This window comes from Neofelis nebulosa, chromosome 6 (assembly GCF_028018385.1).
Source record: "Neofelis nebulosa isolate mNeoNeb1 chromosome 6, mNeoNeb1.pri, whole genome shotgun sequence".
Classification (NCBI taxonomy): Eukaryota; Metazoa; Chordata; class Mammalia; order Carnivora; family Felidae; genus Neofelis; species Neofelis nebulosa.
This window is the reverse complement of record NC_080787.1, coordinates 22,395,374-22,415,967: the sequence shown is the minus strand read 5'-3', so window position 1 is coordinate 22,415,967 and position 20,594 is coordinate 22,395,374. Positions and strand designations below refer to the sequence as shown.

Below are 20,594 nucleotides of genomic sequence, written 5' to 3'. Positions count from 1 at the left end.
GCTTATGAAGAGGAGTTGGCATCACAGATTCCTGACTAGACTAGTTGTTCAAAGGAACTTAGAACCTTTCATGCTAAAGGGAGAAGAAGAACAAAGAACAAGTTCTGAGGAAGCATTTATCTAATCGAAGTACAGTAGTCTTCTACAGTCAAGAGTTAAGCATACCATGAATAATAAGCCCTTTATGGAAGCTTTGTGGAAACAAAAAAATGCCCAGTTGGAATAAGGCACATAACCAATAATCTCTGCACTACAATTTCTTACCTGCTAGATAAAAATTAAAATGCCCTCCCCCATGAGTTGTTTAAGAGATTGAACAACATACATGAATATAGTAGCCTAACTATAAAGTGTTATATAATCACTACATACCTTTAATAGAAACATCAACATTCTCACTCCCATCTTTATCTTTATTAAATGTACTCCCACACAGTGTTGACATAGAATCAACTACACCTGATGTAACTCGGGAAATCATTTTAAACTCACCTGTTTCTAGGGTTATTAAAAGTTGGCTTTTAATGGTGTTACTGCAGACACCTAATCATTAATCATCGAGGAGCATTCCCATGCAGCTTCTCTCATTTTAGAATTTTTTTTTTTTACTGCTGAAGTTTTACAATGCATCAGGGAGATTCTTAAGGAGTACAGGGAGAGCAACACAATTGTCTGTAAGCCAGTCGATGCACAAAATGAATGTTCTCACCAGAATTATGACTCTCTGAGATGATGACTCTTAGGGAAAAAAAAAGTCATCCTCGTTGAGAATGACTAATACTCAAAGTACTCCCTCCTAGTCCTTGGATAGAAACCTACTTACTCGTCAGGTTATGTGAGTTAAGAAGAGAAAAAGCCTGTCTCTCTCGCTGTGTATTGTGGTACTACTGGATGCAAAGTGAAAGACGTGTTTGTAAAGCACATGTGACTCTGGAGAGAAAGACGTATAGCTTCTTCTTTCTTAGCATCACCCATGACCCTCCTCAACCCCATTTGTTAATTCTTTTGAGATGTTCGGTAATGATCTTAAACTCAGTTGCAAGAACAAGAGAAGGATTTTGGAAATGGAGACCATTTTAAAAACAGCGATCTATTTCACAAAGCCTTCGGATTTTGACTTTAATCTTTTTGAAAATTGTCATATAATTTGATTTTCATTTTTCCCCAAATACCTTAATGTATTTTTTTTATCATTTAAACATACAATGTTTTATTAGTTTCAGGTGTACAATACAGGGATTCAACAATTCCATACATCACCCATATGCGTGTAGTAAAATTTTAAACTCATTTATAAATACATGTAAATGTCTTTCTAGGGCTGAAGAGGCTACCAAGAGTGAGAATCTATTTCAGAAAGCCTTATAAATTTTGCCTTTAAATTTTTGTAAAACTGTAATAAATATGAATTGAGACTGTCAGGCTAAGTAGAGAAATAATATAGTCATTCACTTTCGGCATTTCTCTTTAAAAACATGGCATATTGGCAATGTGAAGTCAAAAATGTATTCATTTATTGAAACAAAACTTCAAAGATAAGAATAATTTAAGGATTAGCTGGAAAATAATGCATAACAAATTACATCAGTAGCTAGTTAAAAGCACTGTAAAAATAGTTTATCCTGTATCTTTAAATAATAGGATTAGTCAAGAACTTCTGAGATATTAAAATGCTGATTCACAAAACAGATTAAAAAAAATTTTTTTAAGATACAAGTAAACTTGTCTGCACCCCCACCCCCAAATTAACTTCTTGTTTATATGCAAAATTTACAAATATGACAAGAAACTCTTGGTAAGTTCAAATGAAGGTCACAACCTCAAGACCATAATATATGACTTAAGAATTCCGTCTTAAATATATTTACCTTCCTAGATACAAGAGGAAAAAAAAAAAAAAAAAAGAAACCCAGCACAGGTCGTGAAATCCTTGGTCTTTCAAGAGAAAGGTAAGCCCAAAGGTTTGGTAAATGTTGCCCTTGGTTAATTTTTACATTAAATAAGAATTTACACAGGAGGAATTAGAGAACCTTGACTGGTGTGGGAATACACTGAGGAATTTATATGGTGGACAGAAAGTGCCAAGTACTTTGCGAACAAATGCTTGTGCATTTGGAGAATAACATTGTTAACTCCTTTATTCCCTTTATTTGTCCTTTTCCTATTGGGCAAAAGGAGAAAATATTAGCCAGTAATTCTGTCCAAAGAACCAATGCAATTCCACAAACTCATTAGGAGAATACCTTGTAGCCAGATACGTGGAAATGTACGTTGCATGGTTGGGGTTGGCGTGAACATAGGAAGAGGGGAAACCAAGGATGGATACGTGATGGAATTAGCCATGACTTGTCACTTTTGTTACTTTTTAGATTAAACCTACTGTTAATCGGTTTGTTTTACTGAAGAAAAATAAACAGTGCATATGAAGAAGAAAGATGGATTCTTCTCTTCTCTGGGTTAATTCAACCAACAAGTAGTGATTGAGTCTATTAGCATTCCAATGTTGTTTGGGGCAGCCAAAGACATTTTACTTCTCTACCCCTAGTTTCAACAATGGTGCCTGGCTCATAGTATGTACTCAGTAAATACTTGTCAAATTAATTGATTAGTAAACAACTGCCATATTTCTCAATAGGTAAACATTGTGCAAAGTAAAAGACACAGAGCGGTATTATCACAGATAATCAAAGAAAGTTCACAAATGCTGTTGTGTAGAGAAATTTCAAACACGTTTATCCAAGGGGAATAAATACATAGTATGGTTCTATAATACTTAGAAAGGTGAAAGAGAATAGACCTTTCTCAAAATCTAGAAAACAATATCCAACATTATCTGTGGCACCTCACACCCAAATTACTTCGCTGGAGTTTCTACAAGTCAATGGACATGTATAGCCGCATGATATGTTTTCTTGGGCTCAACTGAAAACCTATATAAGCTGAGAAACCAGAAATTATGCATGTCTACAGAGTGCAAAATCCATAGCAAAATGAGTATTTTGCTTGGTACAGGTCAAAGGAACAAAGTGATTCATTGACGTTTCTTACAATGTTTCGTTTGTATTGATGTACATCATGTACATGCAGGATCTGCCCTTTTACATCTCAGGGTGCAAAGAAGACTAGTCCTACCATGCACAGAAGAGCTGCAAGCCACTTCATTTGGCCACCATACAACCCCAGCAACTTCATCCCACGAAGACCAGCCTAACATCCATCAGAACAGCTTACGTATTTGCCTACATTAGTGACCAAGGAGAGCCCCAGACACCTGGCAATGCATGTTCCCCTTCAGTGGGCTATCTTTGATGTAGGTGCCAGGGGGATAGATCTCAGCACTGGCACTAGGACAGAAAAGAAATGGGTGGTCCTTCCTCTCTTGCCTCTGATAATAGGGACAAGCAATCTTCAGAGAAGAATTGAGTGGGAAGAGTAGACACTTGGCTTCAAGCCAGCACCACAGGTGCTGGGTGCTCCTGGTTTGTGTGGAATTAGTTGGCAAAGATAATATATATGTATATATTTATTAGCTATGAAGAAGCCATAGAAGCCTACCTACCATAGAAGCCAAGATTCTTAAGCTTGACCATAGAAAAGAGATAATGATACGCTCCCTTGTATTACTGAGCCCATTGGGGTATGGAAGAGGAATTGTTCCTGTCTTCTGGCACAAGGCAATAGATAATTAAATGATTAGAATGGTAGAAAAACTTTAAATCTTCAAATTGACATTTTTTTTTTTTGCAAGTGGAGAAGGTATCACAAAGAATTTGGATCAGCCTATGGCAATAAGATTCAGTATTACTGAGACACTTATTATATGCCAAGCACCACTGTAAGTGGTTTGTTTGTATGGACTCATTTAATCATTACCATATCCCTGTGAGAGAGACCCTGTCTTTATGCCTCAGGAAACTGAGGCACAAAGAGGTTAAGCTTACAGTAGGACAGTATTAATTGATAAAGCCAAGTAGTAAATCGCATGCCTTGTGCTCTCAACCACTAAACTAAGCTATATTTCTAGATTAAGATGTCTCCAAGAGACATCCCACAAAAGTACAGAGGAATAAAACCACTTCAAATCAATGGCAATTGTGAGCTAAACTTTTATTTTGCATAATTACAGTTAGTCTATGTGAAGTGTAATATGTTTTGCTCAACTTGTGGTTGCAAATGTTTAGTTGGCAAAGTATTCTTTTCAACTCTGAGGTTGGATGACGCTTTTAGTTCTTAAAGGGAAATAGGGCATGTTGATTTAATAACAGTACTTATTTTGTAAAATCTGCATCTAAGTACTTTGAGGGAGTCATTTAAAAATACATTTATTCAAAACAAATTAGGTAAAAAATGAAACGATCTAGATTGTTCCATGCTTTCTAAACCTAGCCTTCCAAATATAGTAGCTGAGCCTCCTTAAGTTCTGTCTCCTGGCTCATCATCAGCCCCACTGCCAACCCAAAACCCGCCTTGACCCCATGAAGAGACATATTAAAATATCAATGGGGAACCTAGGTGGCTCAGTCAGTTAAGCATCTGACTCTTGATTTTGGCTCATGGAATCATGAAATCTCATGGTCACAAAACTGAGCCCTACATTGGGCTGTGCACTGACTGTGGAGCCTGCTTGGGATTCTCTCTCCCTCTCTCTCTTCCCCTTCCCTGCTCATTCTCATTCTCTCTCTCTCTCTCTCTCTCTCTCTCTCTCTCTCTAACTAAATAAATTAACATTTTAAAAAATTGATAAAAGATGTCCCCTGGCTTGGCATCCAGAATTGTTGCTATGGGCTCTATCTGCCCTTGGTACCTACTTCTCTAGAAATTGTTTCCCACGAGGCAAAACTCAATCCTCCGGTTCCTCGTGATCCTCTCTTTAAAATCTTTTTTTTTTAATGTTTATTTATTTTTGACAGAGAGAGACAGAGCATGAGTGGGGGAGGGGCAGAGAGAGAGGGAGACACAGAATCCGAAGCAGGCTCCAGGCTCTGAGCTGTCAGCACAGAGCCCGATGCGGGGCTCGAACTCACAGACTGCGAGATCATGACCAGAGCCAAAGTCGGATGCTCAACCGACTGAGCCACCCAGGTGCCCCTTTTAGGATCCTCTCTTGAAGCCTCATTTACAGTGCATGCAGTTCCTTACCTATTCGTTCAATTTATTTACGATTAAGTCACTGCTACCTGGGTAGCTGCATCATTGTGCAAACAGTATGTGACTTAGAACACCAAGATTTAATGCTTAGATTTGATAGTTACTAGCTGAGTATGTTTTCATGAGTTACTTAACTTCCTTAACTTTTAGTTGCTACAACACAAGATAGTGTTACCCATAATAATGTACTTAGTGGCCCTGTGTAAGCTGTTAACGCTTTGCCGGCACAGGCTGGGGTCCGATACATTTTTGTATCCTGAGCACCCAGTCCGTGATCAGTGTTCATAAGTGTGTGCTGTATCCATTCATGAAAAATGAATAAATGATCTTCCTGTTGATTCTTTAGTTCCTCCTAAAACAAAGTTCCAGATTCTCCCAGTCTGTCATATCCCATTGGCTCCTCATTCCTAATTCCCAGTTACACTCTGACTTCTAGAACTAAATCAATGTTGGGTTCCATCTGACAAGGTTAGCATGGCATACTGAAGACTTAATCTCATATTTTCTGTTTGCTTGTTTTGTTTTCCTGCATTATGCTGAACTAGTAACACAAACAAAACTCAAAACATGACCATAAAAATTAAATTACGTTCTCACGGACACTTCTTCTTTTCCCATTAGACAGTCAGCCACCACTAAAACCTCTGAGGCAATCCTCCAGACCATCGCTGATGGTGGTGCTGATATACAGGAGCAAACAGGCTCAGAGACGAGCTGATATTTTCCTTAGCAGAGAGCCACATCATTATGAGCTGGCAGAAAATTAGGTCAGACATGGCCAACACCTGGAAAAACCACACAGGCATCCAAATACTGTCGTCCATGGCAGAAAACCAAAGACTGGAACTGAATTTCCTCCATACTACCCCCTCCAACAATGAACAGTTGGATAAGGAGATAGCAGCCCTCATTTGGCCTGTAAGTGCATCGTTGGGACGCTTGTCAGTCAGGACGTGGTGTCAGTGAGGAATCAAGATACAGATGAGAATTCATGTCTCCAGAGCAGTGGTATCTGCACAATTACCTTAATGTGTCCCAAATTTGAATTCATCATTGACGTTCCCATTAGTTACTGGACAAAGTCCACTAGTGCCACCAAAGTACTACTCTTCACGTCAAATCTCCACCAGTGAGCCCTGGAGTGTGTCCAGCCTTCGCAGGCTGAGGCCAAGCTCATCAAAAGACAGCACTATGGGGAAAGAGTTTGTCAGTAGATTGGATGAAGAGCCAATTCTCCAACTTTTTATGATAATCTACAGAGGGTAAAAGGACAGAGAGAGTGATAGAATGAAATGCTGCAACTCCAACAAATACTTACTGAGTGATTGGTGTTCCAGTTGTACTCCCAGGATACTGGGCACAAACACATGACAATTCACAGCCACTGCCTTCAAGGAAATTGAAGTATATAGGAGGGGACTTCCATAGAAAGGAGAGGGGAAAGGGTATTTGTGAACTTTGAGGTTAAGAAACCTACGTGAGAGTCACAGCCTGACTCTTAATTATTTCTTTCACAAGACAAATTATTTAAATAGCCAAGCCTCAGTTTCCTGACCTATGTCATAAATAAGAGACATACCCTTCAGTAGACAGAAAAGGGAAAACCATATTGCTATGAATTTAAAATAAACAGAGTGTAGTGAACTCGAAACAAATTGAGATGTTAATGAAAATAGTAAATTATAACCCTAGAAGAGGAAAAGTAAGGGATTATCTTTTTCATCTAGGGTGAAGAAGAACATTTTTTTAAAACATAGCATTAAAAAAAGCACAAACCATAAGGTAAAAAAAAAAGTCAGATTACAATGAAGGATTTTAATTTAGTCAGGACCAGCAGAAAAATATTGACAGATAACTGATTGAGGAAAGGTATTGGCAATATATAACACCACGAAGGCATGCATATCTAGAATTTACTAGAATGCTCCACAAATTAACAAGAAAAATACAGAAAACTCAGTATAAAATGGACAATGTGAACAAGCTATTCACAGAAGTAGAAACGAAGATGTAAATAAGTATATGAAAAAAACATTTAAACTTTTTTGTAATTAGAAAAAAAGCAGATTAAAACAACAATGAGGTACCATTTGAAATTGCCATAATGCCACCTGTAGAAGGATATGATGGAAAACAGAGTGCTCAGGCTCTCTTGGTGGATAAGACTTGTGTGTACAAGTGCAATTGTACACTATGGCCCAGAAATCCACCCCTAAGCGTATTTCTCAGAATGTCACGCATTTACTTCAATATTATTGATGATAAGTGGGATTGGAAATAGTCCTCCCCACAAAAATAGGAATGTATCATATGACACAGTACACAGCTATTAGACTCTGTTAGAAGATTATCTTAGCTATTAGTATATTATACACAACAACCTGAAGAGATCTGAAAGACATAAGGCTAATTAATAGACATAGAATAGAATATCTACAGAATGGAATAGAAAGAATAGAATAGAATAGAATAGAATAGAATAGAATAGAATAGAATAATCTATAGCCCAATACCTTTTAAGCAAATCCATACAGAACAACAGTGCATGCTTTATAATGATATACAAAATTCAAAAACACACATCAAGCACATTATGATGGTCCAATAATCATTCTCGTCAACTTTGTATCTATGGAACCAAGCACCATGGTTTGTGCCCAATAAATGTTTTCTGAGTAAATCAGGAATTCAATTCAGAGAACAAAGTAGGGAAAATGGAAAGAGATTCCAAACCTTTGAAGGGGGACACCCATTAGAGACCATTTTAAGAAGTTATCTGCTTCTTAGATGAGGAGAGAGATCTGGTTGATGGAGAAGGTTGGTGACTTCACGTCAGCACTTTGCAGCTTTTGAAGTAGTGTCAGTTAATGAGCTAGCAAGAGATATATGTCCAGAACAGAAGTATTTAGATTTAAATGTCACTTGCCAATAGATGATAGAGGTGAAAGGTAGAGAAGTAAAGTAGCAACTATGGGAGCAATGGAATAAAATATTACAGACATATGATTACAATAGTATCAGATGGTGGAGGATGAAGTATGTTTGATAGCAAATGAGAACTGGTCAGTAAAAAGTGGAGAATTATTGACTCATATGTGTAGGGGGAGGGGTGAGGTGGGATGGTATGAGAGGGATATGGTAGTAAGAGAGGTTCACAGAGAGTAAGAAAGACTAAGTTAAGTCTCAATTTTGGGCAAAACCCCAAAATAAGCCAAGCCATTTGTTTCAAACCTTTTGCCCTATTATTTGCTTTAACTATTGAAGGACTGCCTTAAAATTGATATATCTGAGGAGAAAGAAGGAGAGAGAGTGGGGAGAGGAGAGCAGAAAGGTCAGAAATCAAATTAAAAATAAGAATAAAAATCGCTATTCCGAAATCCATAAACTGAATTATCTAGAGGAGACTGCCGAGGACTGATAAATCCTCAACTTTAATTTAAAATATCCTGAGAACTGCTGTTCTTAAGTTATTCCCTTGATTCCAATCTGCTATCAGCCAGAATCAGAAAGGTACCCAAGATAAGAATAAATTTGAGATTTACTATTATTGAACCCAATTCTCCTGTTCTAGATCCACAGGGTGCAACAAATGTTTCTCCCAGAGTGGTAAAAAGAAGAAGAAAAAAAAAAGAACAAGAAGAAAACCAACTCCCCCACCTGTGCTCTTGTAGGAAAGACCACATTTCTAAAAGCCTGACATGACTCATGGTTTTTCTCCTAGGCAGGTTTATGCCACATGACTCACTGGCCATGTCCAAGAGCTGTACTTATCCGACACTGGGAATCCATGCCTGCTAGATAGTTTTAACATGCTATCTGCTGGATGAAAGGATGTTATTGAAGTAGGTGGTTTTTTATTTTCATTTGTGATTGGAGGCAGCACAGCATCGTGATTCAGGCTGAGAGTTCATATTGCCTGGGTGTGAATCCCAGTTCTACTACTTGCCACCTATGTGACCGTGACAATATTAGTTAACTTCTCTGTGCTTTTGCTTCCTCCTCTCTAAAATGGGGATAGTAAAATTACCTACCTTGTAGAATTGTTGAGGACTTGAGAAATGATACAAAGCAGTTGGAATAGTGCCCACATAGAGAGAATATTGGCTAAGAGTTAGTAATTACTGACATCAGAGGAAGGCATGAAGAAATTCATGTGTAAAAAGAAAATCCTTCATTCTAGATAGTTCCTAGAATGCAGGATTGGATGGAGTTTTTGGAAGGAGGGGGATTGGAAGAGAGAATATCATAATAATTTAGCCATAAAAAAAAGAAACGAAGAAAGGGGATGTTGGCTACAGATGTCACAAGGAAAGGATATAGACTGTTTAGGCACAGATATGTGTGCCTATGGGAGCCAAAGGGTGTGGGGTGGGATGCCCATTGCTATCTCAAATTCAAAACAGTGTGCTAGGGAGAATGATAATGTAATGGCAGAACTATGGTGATCAGGAGGACAAGAACAAGAATTTATTTTTGTTTCAATTTTATTTTAGAGAAACAGAAAGAGCATGAGTGAAGGGGAAAGGGGCATAGGCAGAAGGAGAGAGAAAGGGACAGAAAGAGAGAGAATCTTAAGCGGGCTCCAAGCTTAGCACAGAGCCCAACTCAGGACTCGATCCCTCGACCCTGGGATCATGACCTGAGCCAAAATCAAGAGCGGGACGCTCAACTGACTGAGACACCCAGTGCCCCAGAACTTTATTTTTACTTAGGGAATGGGTTGATGTCAGGATGCCTCCCATTATAGTCAAACAGAAAAGGTAATCGCCCCAAATTCGTGTGCATTGAGGCATTTATAGAATTTTATGGACTACCATGAAATAATGGGAAAATACGGAGAAGCACACATATCAGTTCCTTGTTGACACGAGAAAAGTATGCCAATTGTTTTAAAACTAATGTCAGTTTTCTTTTTTTTTTTTTTTATTTATTTATTTATTTATTTTTTAATATATGAAATTTACTGTCAAATTGGTTTCCATACAACACCCAGTGCTCATCCCAAAAGGTGCCCTCCTCAATACCCATCACCCACCCTGCCCTCCCTCCCACCCCCCATCAACCCTCAGTTTGTTCTCAGTTTTTAACAGTCTCTTATGCTTTGGCTCTCTCCCACTCTAACCTCTTTTTTTTTTTTTTCCCTTCCCCTCCCCCATGGGTTTCTGTTACGTTTCTCAGGATCCACATAAGAGTGAAACCATATGGTATCTGTCTTTCTCTGTATGGCTTAACAATAGCCAAATTATGGAAAGAGCCTAAATGTCCATCAACTGATGAATGGATAAAGAAATTGTGGTTTATATACACAATGGAATACTACGTGGCAATGAGAAAAATGAAATATGGCCTTTTGTAGCAACGTGGATGGAACTGGAGAGTGTGATGCTAAGTGAAATAATGTCAGTTTTCTAATGGGTTTGGAAGACCAACTTTTTCCCCAAATTCCGGCTCATAGTCTGTACAGGGAAGTGAGAAAGATGGCCTGAGAATGCTTCTGATATAAGGTAAACAGAAGCTACGACATCACATCTGGGTTTTGATATAGATAAAAACTGAACATCAGTGGGAGGCTGGCCTGCTAACAGGCCACATTTCTTGAACACTGAGAACTCCGGAACTAAGTTTAAAAGAAGATGAAGAGCTGTCTCTGGAAACTGCTATTGTCACGTCTCGTAGAACCAACTACGAACATCCTCAAGGGCAGGAAATTAGTGAAGGTGATATTGTAGCTAAGAAAATGTTTCTTTTCCTTAATGTAAATATAGACTGATTGTCTCTGAAAATTTTTTGAGTTGTCTTTGAAACAAATGCATACGTGTACGTGCACATATGTGTTTTGTATGTGTTTTATATGGTATCCATCTCCTAAATATCAAGAACAATAGGGGACAAAGCTGTCTCTCAAAGCTGACAGAATCCAAGGAGAGGAATTCATGTGGAAAGGTCAAAGCCCACACTGGACTCTCATTCAATTCCATGTTAACATCATCCTTGGGATACCTGCCGCTGAAGTCTATGGGGACTCAGGATTAACCAAATGGAGAGAGACAACTGGTCATAAGGCAAACTCTGCATATAGAGTGTAGAGTTTCATAAAGGAGACTGGATATAGACACAGTAAAAGTTGATAGTGGAGAAGGTCTCAGAAATAAGGAGGAAGGACAGACTCTATGACCAAGGTCATGATTCATAAGTAAGGAATATCCATCAAGGAATATTGTGGAAATGGTTTCATCTTAAGTTCAATTCTTTTCCCTTGAACTCTGAGACTAGTTACATTTAGCATTAAGCTTTTAATTGATTCTTCTACATTGTATTCTCTTTAGGCACACCAACCTTAGAGTGACTTGATTATATTCATAAGCTGCTGTGACTGCATTATGGGTAATTTATGAAAAAAGCAGTAAAGAGAAGAAGGATGTGGTCTGAACCACCTCATTCAACCATGGAGGCCAACACAGAAGTATTTCAACTCAGGAAGGTAGTGATCCAAGGGTCCAGGTAGTGATTAGCTTGAGCAGAATGAATGAGATCCAAAGGGACTTGGGAAGCTCTAAGGGGAGTATGGTTGTCTTGGAAAAGTATCACTGTAGATGATAACTCAAGAACAGGAGTGAAATGACTGCTATGCTTCCAAAACATACCAGAGGGGTATGGATTTTGAATATATACATTAAGTGGACAATAGACTAACGGTTGATAAATGTTACTCTCATATGTATCCATTATTTCCCTCTTACTGCAAAATAAACTTGGACATTCTTGAATTATACATTCGGAAGCCTTTGGGATTTTCCCAATTTAGAAACACTTCCATGGAAAATTGTATCGTTTCCACATTTGTAACATGGATATTATATTAACAACTCCATCCTGATGTTTTGAAGATGAAATAGATCACCTATTAGGTAGAGAGCAGTCTGAATAAGCTCATTCATCACTAGCTGAGACTCAGCCCCATATTTCAGTCCCATCACAAGTGATTTTCAAATAGTTTCTCAAGAAACTTGCAAGTGTCTGGTGGATGCAGACCTTTAGAGTTGACCACTGTGCTAGTTCATGTAGACTACTTAGACTATGGTAGCAACTTTCACATGTCTATGTCTTAACACAACAGAAGTTTAGTTCTTATTCATGAAAGGTTTTTGCTATAGGAGGATGCTTCAGTGTGGTTTTCTTCCATTTAAAAAGTCTGTGATCCAAGCTGCTTTGATCTGTTCATCCTGTCATCTCCACACAAGGCCTCCCCTACAACATTTTGCAGGGCAAAGAAGGGATCAGGTCTCACATTAACAATGCAATATTTGCACCAGAAGGACATACACCCTCTCTGTTCCTAACCAGTTCACCAGAATAATTCAAATGAACTTGCTCAGCTACAAGGAAACCAGAGAATGTAGTTTTCTATGTACCTGGAAGAAGAGAACCAAGTATCAGAGAGCAATGTCTATGAAATCCACAAGTAGACTAAACCATAAACTATACTATTCTTTTAGTCCATAAATGAAAAGTGTATACTCTGTGTTCTTTGTGCTCCTAAGAGGTGGAAACTACACCTACACCCAAGGGGTTTATCCAAAGCACTTATACAGAGCTCTTTTCACTTAGTGGTAAATTCCTTAACACTATTGGAGGTGAGTAATTAGCTAAGAAGATGGTGAGGGATATTGAAACTGAGATGTGATAATCTGATAAATAATTGATCTAAGTGATATCTAACAAATCATTAAATCCCGAGATAAAGAAATGCAAAGATAAGTTGATAAGTAGGTAGATACATACATACATACACACACAGTTACATACATACATAGAAGATAAATAAATGGTAATAAGTAGATTGGCTTTTGACCTGGGGTTTTAATGCATCAAAGTGGTGCTAACAATTTAAAAAAGAAGGACATGGAATTTAACTCAACATTACGAAAAACTTTTTAATTATCAAAATGACCCAAATTAATTGAGTGGCCTTAAAATATATAAGTGGCCCAACCCTTAAAGTATTAGCACATGTTTTATGACAATCAGCAGAAAGCTGTCAGTAAGCATCTAATTTTAGGCAGGGAGGGATACAGCAGAAAGACAAGGCAAAGAGAAGGAACATAATACTAGGAACCCTTTTAATGTATTCCTGAAAATTCCTTTAAAACATTATACAAAGAGGAAAAATTCTTAAAATAGTAAATAGCCTGATCATTATCACCATTTGTTCCATGTTATGTTAGAATTCAGTTGTTAAGGTAGAAGTAAATTTAAGGTAAATACACATGTGTATATTGAAGGTGAGATTAGACTATAATTGGTATCAATTTTTTTTCCTTCCTAGGAATTTTCTCTGGGTTCTGCCTCTTTTCAACAGGACATACTAGGTTAGCAGACCACTGATCGATATTTCAAAAACAAATTTATATACCTTCAGCATATTTAAGGCCCTTGAGTTCCTATTCATTTCTGGAGAGGTAAGAGTGTAACTCCCATTTGCTGACAACCCCAATTGGATTAATAATTCTGGAATAATATCAGCTACTGCCATATTGCAATTTGAGTAAGACAAAATCCAGAGCAGTTTAGGTAACATAAAATACTGAATAATCATGAAAGTTAGTGGATTGTGAAATGAATGACCACCCACCGTCACCAATGAGGCTGGCCCAAGATTCTCCAGTTTATTAAAGAAGGCATAAAGTATATGAGAGTCAAAGAATTTACAGTGCTTGAAGCTCAAAATGCACCCACTCAATTGCTTTCTTGATGCTGCTTGCAAAAGAGTACAACAGAACATTATCTATTTTACTGGTCATTTGAGTTTTTGCATCAAATAAATCCCTACATTGCTTCATGCCCAATTTTTTCCTTTCATCATTTAAATCAAGCAGCTTGAATTCGGACTGACTCATGATCTGAAGCTCTTAGATGTTTAAATCTTATCACTGACATCATGTTAGGTTTCCAGACAGTTGGCTAAATTAATTCTACTCACCTCATTCTCCACCTTCCCAACTGAATCAATGTGGTATCCATGGAGAAGAATCTCCTGCACCACGCTGTGCCCATTTTCCAAATTGTACAAAGCTAAAAAGCAACTGGTTACACACTATGCTTTGGTGGATCCCAGGCTATACAAAAGGATTCTAATACTATATGTCCACAATTTAGGGCACCATGTAAACCTGATAAATAGTAAATGAAAGAAAGAACACCTGCTCTTCAGTGTATCACAGCCACACTCAGGCAGGTTCATTGTCTCAGTAAGATTGCTTTCAGCTATGAACAACAGAATGTTCATCCAAGGGTATTGAGCAATAAGTACCTTTAATTACCTCATGTGAAAAGCTTGAGATAAGTAAAAGAAGGTCATAAGCAAAGGCTCAAAATAACTGGGTGCTGGGTTGGTTTCTCTCCCATTTTCTTCCTCATGCCACAAAACGTCTCCAGAAACTTCCAGCATCACATCCATATAGCAACAGACTCCAGTGGGAAGAAATGAGACAGTGGCCAAAAGGGTCCTTTCTTACTCGCTTCCCTCTTAAATGGAAGGAAGCCCAAGCTGCAACCTTCTTGTATCTCAATGGCCAGAAGTGGGTCCATGACCACTTAGGAAAGTGCCAGTGGTCCAAAGACCATTTTTAGTCTTTGGAGGCAGCATCACTGGTTAGAAAGACAGGCTAGAAGACGGGTTTCTGGGTGCAGCCAACAGTGCCTAACACAACATATAACTCTGCTTGTATATGAAGGCAAGTCAGAAAGGTCAAAGCCTCAAAGTACCCTAGTAGATGTCAATGAAAAGTAAATTTTGCTTTGCTATTTTGCTTATGTAGATATAGATGAGGATAAAGATGATATGGTATTTCTTACCAGTCTAGGAATCTAGTGAACTACAGAGCCCAGGAAATAAGACCATACACACACACACACACACACACACACACATATATATATATATATATACACACACATGCATATTATATATATATACACACACATAATACGTATTATATATATATATATATACACGCATATAACACATACATATATATATATATATATATATATATATATATATATATATAAAATATGAGTCTAGTGAACTATAGAGTCCAGGAAATAAGACCAATATATATATATATATATATATATATATATATATATATATACACACACACATTTATATATATATATTTATATATATATAATGTGAATCTAGTGAATTACAGATAGAGTCCAAGAAATAAGATTTTATTTTATATATATATATATAAATTTATATATATATATATATACACACAGATTATATATATATATATATATACACACACATATATATGCAAAATGAACAGGGAGAAATCCTGTTAGTGAATAACCTTTAGCCTTTAAAATGAGTTCATTGAGCACCGACTGCACTACAATAAGTAGATATGAAACTTAAACCAAAAGAAAACACTATTCAGAAAAATATAACTAGAATCAACTTATATGAGCGGTTGTGGGTACAAGCAGAAGAGGGACCAGAGGGGGAAAGAATGGTTCACCTCACATTACCAAGACATAAAGAAAGTACAGCAGCTGAAAAGTCTTCTGAGAGGAAGAAGGTAGCATACAGCGCGTAGTAGACTGCTGGGAACCACCTGTGGATACGGGTCTTCTCAGCCTCAGGCACACACAGGAAAAAGGCAGACACAACTATTGACAAAAATGCAAACTGGATTGGAATCTTCCAGACGCAGGGCTTTATTTCATTTTGAGTATGGAGACAACTGCCCAGGACTATAAAGAGCCACAGCTGTCCTATCACCCTCCTATATGCACAGACAGATGAGAACACCATGAGAGGGCCCCCACAATTCCAGCCCCCTGAGTCCATGCTCTCTGTAATCCCCTCCTCAAGCATGGAAGAGACCAAGGACTTGCTTCGAGCCAAAAGAAAATGAGAAGGGTGAAGGGATTTTGCAGAAGACCTACATTAGGTCCTGCTTTCGCAAACCAAAAGAAATCCGAAGAATATTTTTACTTTTATGATAAAAGGAAAAAAATTGAAAATAGCATTAAGCATTTGTTTTATCGTGAGCCACTATGGAGGCGGGGCCACCGCAGAATAGCAAGAGTGGCACCACCAGCTCCTTCACTGAACTGTGCTCAGCCTTCAGCCACCAGACCTTTGAACTGTGTCTGTGGGCACCTGTGATTTATCTCGATTTATTTTGTGCATCCATTAGCAAGATGCTAAAGCATCAGAAAAGCCTAAGAGAGGTACTTTTTGGTGTTTTGGAATGCTTAAAAATGTTTCCATATAAATTAATGGCATTTATGTTTTTGCATTATGCCATTTTGGCTTACAAAAGCTTTCATAGGAACACTCTACTTTCTGATGGCAGGGAAAACCTGTAACTTTTTTCACAGAAATGGAAGTACAGAAAGACTTGTCTAAGTTTACTCTACTCAACTACTCAACTTAACTAGCTGTAAAGCTAATTTGCTTGAGTTTAGGTATTACGGTTCCAGAAACCGTGTTCCTAGGCATTAAGATCTATTCCTTTTCAATAGGAATACATAGTCATGCTTTAGCCACATCTAATAAGATAAAGAAATCAGTCAATAAATACCTAATTGTATGTGGGTCATTGATAAAATACTATCAGGAATGTATCCCCATAGAGATTTGCCCCTGATGGGCCTTTCTAGAACTGACTTAGTTAGCAACGCTTTTCTCCATGGCATTTTACCTTTACCCCACATTCACCCAACTCTGTGGGACAAGCCAATAGATGAGAACTTAAAACATTATTACCTTCAAAACACACAAAGTGAAATCTACACATGAAACTGAGGTTACTCAGACACTTGGGTGGTTCAGTCAGTTGAGTATCCAACTTGTGCTCAGGTCATGGTGTCACAGTTCATGAGTTCAAGCCCTGCATGCGGAGCCTGCTTCGGATCCTCTGACCCCCTTTCTCTTTGCCCATCCCCAGCTCATGCTTTCTCTCTCAAAAATACACATTAAAAAAATGAACTTGTTGTTAGTTTAATAAAAAGAAACTGAGGCTAGTCAGGAAGCGCTATGGTAGAAACATGCTAGAGGTCAGGCCATAGTGGAAAGAAAAGAGAATAGGGATACAGACCAGCTAGTTAGGTGCCGGTAAATAAACCACCTGAGGTCTCTAGACTTCCATTATATAATCTTTAAAATGGGATGAATAATATTATCTCACAAGGCTGTCTTGCACACTGAATTTTAAAAACTATGGGAATAAGATTAAGGGATTGATAAACAGTAATATTCTGCAAAATGGATGGGGTTAGCCTATAGTCTGAGGAGTGAGGACATAACATTATTTTAACTTCCTGGTGCAGAATAATCCTGATGGGATAAAAGTTGGAGACTTCTAAGAAAGCTTCCTGTCATGAAAATTTCATATGTAAAATTGATTTGACAAATAAAGAAATGATACCACTCTCCCACCACGATGAGAAATGTTTTCTTCCAGTCAAAGTACAGATACAATATTGAAATAGATGTTTGGAGTTGGTTCTTTGGGACAACTCTGCCGTTTTTTGACCTGTTAGGTCTCACAGTATGCTTAAATGGTGAAAAGAAAAATTATATCTTGAGGTTATTGTAACTACCCTTTCTATTTGCTGAGATTGCATGTGTGCGATTATTTAACCCCTAGAAAAGGGGGCATGAAACACCAGGATCATGGGTGTATCATGAGAGCCTTTTCCAAAAGGCAACATTTATTTTCAAGTGTTTAGCTGAGACAAGGATTTCTCTCCAACGTACAATTCATCATCCTCCTTACTCACTGTAAAATCAATCTGTTCTGTTTGTATGACATAAACAACAAGTCATTTCTCAGGAATGAGGCAGGCCATATGTGAAGGTGTTTTGGAAAAGCACAATAGGGAATACGCCAATCAAAGTAGCATCTGCATTTTATTTCAATGTCAAATCACATGTGTGTTATAAAAAAAAAAAGGAAAGTGGATCACTTTTATTAAAGAATAACTTTCCTGTTGTGATGTCTACAGTTAACTCAGACCTTCCCTGAGCAACACGTTCAGGTCAGGCACATAAATGACTCACTGAGAACACTCTGTGTGGCCGGTAACATGTGCCTTTGACAGACACGGCGGCATCTGCCTACTCCCCACCCCCATGGTGGAAGAAAACTAGCAATAATCCATTACGTGCATTTTCCCCAGAATTAGTGCCTTCTATTCAACGCGTTGATGAATATCACAGCAGCTCGCAATTGATAGAAACAGGAAACTATAAAACAACTCGCAAAGTTCTAGGGAGAATTTATTTTTTTATAATTGGGACTGGATTAAGATGGAAAGGAAGTAGGTTCTAGTCCCATTTCCATTATTTATTAGCTGTATGACCTAAGGCAAGTCACTTAACTTCTCTAGGTCTCGGCTTTATACTTGTATAAACTGACAGGGCTGAACTGAATAATCCCCAAGACCCCTTTCTGCTCTAAAAGTATGTAATTCTCTGGTCACTTACCCACCTACTCGTATCTGAATAGCAATGGAAACATTTTTAGATTGTCTCATTCTGGAACCTTGTTCCCAGTTGGAAGTTAGATAATTCTGAAAACTACGTTAATTTCTAGTTTGCCTTGGTATAAAACAGTATATGTATATGTCACCTATGTATACACCTATATGTATATGTCATCAGTGAGGCTCCTACATCTACTGATTTCAAACAGGCTATAAATGACAAAAATTAACGAGAGGCGGTAGAGGGAAAGATGGCCATGGCCACGGGGAGTGTCAGATTTAAATCATTCCAACTTAAGACCTTGAAGAAGAGAAGGAACTGCTGTTGCCAAGCAACAAAATGTAAAATCCTGATTAAGGGCTTGGGTGGCCTTGTTCAGATCACATGCCCACCCATGAACCAATCATAGTGGTCACAGGCACATGATACACATCATAGACTGACCCCTTGGGGTATATAGTCATATATTTCGGTGGGTGGAGGGGTTACTGTTATCATAAAGGAGAGTGAGTGAAAGAATTCTTGGGGAAAAAACATGCTCATCAGGTAGAAACAACAGCCACCACAGACAAATTGGCCCAGAGCATATAAAGTCAAGTTTTGTGCCATTGGCCTTTCTGCCAGAACTTCCTTCTGGAAATGTCAATTTATGATGTCACTCTTATTTTTCATGTAATAATTCAACAGATATTTATTAAGTGCTTGCAGTTTATCAGTCATGTGGCTAGACCAGAAAGAACACAACACTTAACATGACAGACTTACCACGACCACCCCTGTGAAATTTGTTAAACTTCTAGTCTAATGAGAGAGACAGACTATAGAACACCTGCTCACCATGTGCTCAGTGGCACAAAGAAGATGTGCACGGTGTTAGGGGAGCAATAACAGAGCCAACCACTGTGCACCCCAATGAGTGACAATGAAAATAAATCATGTACAACAGAAGTACGGAGTGATATCGAAAATATGACCAAAGACAGTCATCCCATCACATGCAGCCTGTATCTCAAAAATGTAAATTTCTTTCCAGGATAGACCTTGTAGGCCAGGAAAGATGGCGGAGACACAAACTCCGCCAGGAGCAGCCCAGATGACTCTCACCTATGATCACCTGACCCTGCCGACAACAGGCCCACTGGGGTTGCAGCATGCTGAAATAACACTCCCGATTTTACACACTCAGAGACAACTTAGTTCAGTAGCTTTCTGGTTGAGAAGATGCTACAGTCTCATATTTGGAAGCTTTCTAAAAAAAAAATATTATAGAAGTGTGTGGGTGGCTCAGTAGGTTGAGCATCTGACTCTTGATTTCTACTCAGGTCATGATCTCACAGTTGGTGGGATTGAGCTTTGCGTCAGGCTCTGCACTGACAATGCGAGCCTGCTTGGGATTCTCTCTCTCTCCCTCCTCACTGTCCCACCCCCCCTCGAAATAAATAAACTTGAAAAAATTATATACATCTACAAATAAGATAAACTTGCATTTGACTAGCTAAAGGTCCTCTACATTTTTGAAAAATTGGCAGTGGGGAGCCTGGGTGGCTCAGCTGGTTAAGCATCGGACTTTGGTTCAGGTCATGATCTCATGGTTCGTGGGTTTCAGCCCCAAGTTGGGCTCTGTGCTGACAGTGTAGAGCCTGCTTCAGATTCTGTGTCATCTTGTCTTTCTGCCTCTCTCCCACTCGTACTCTATCTCTCTCTCTTTCAAAAATAAATAAATATTTTAAAAAAATTTTTTTAATTGGAAGCTGTGAATTACTGAAACCCTAACAATCTACCAAGTTTCCCCAAATCAGCATGTTCAAATAAGGCACAGAGGAAGGGTGGAAGGGAGCAAGATAGGCCATATAAGAAATAAAGAAAGAAAATGCATACATTTAATCTTGCTGCACTGAAGCAAATACCTCTTACACAATGTCATATGTATCTTTGAATC

The 20,594-nt window shown here is 38.2% G+C and overlaps 1 protein-coding gene across 1 annotated transcript in view; it reads right to left on the bottom strand.

The window, feature by feature from the left end:
• LOC131515363 (uncharacterized) overlaps positions 1 to 20,594 on the bottom strand; it is a 327,128-nt gene that overhangs the window by 35,904 nt on the left and 270,630 nt on the right. Inside the window, exon 20 of the mRNA XM_058736129.1 lies at positions 15,688 to 15,944. Within this exon, the coding sequence (XP_058592112.1) occupies positions 15,688 to 15,944 (257 nt within the window). The remainder of the gene's footprint in view (positions 1 to 15,687; positions 15,945 to 20,594) is intronic.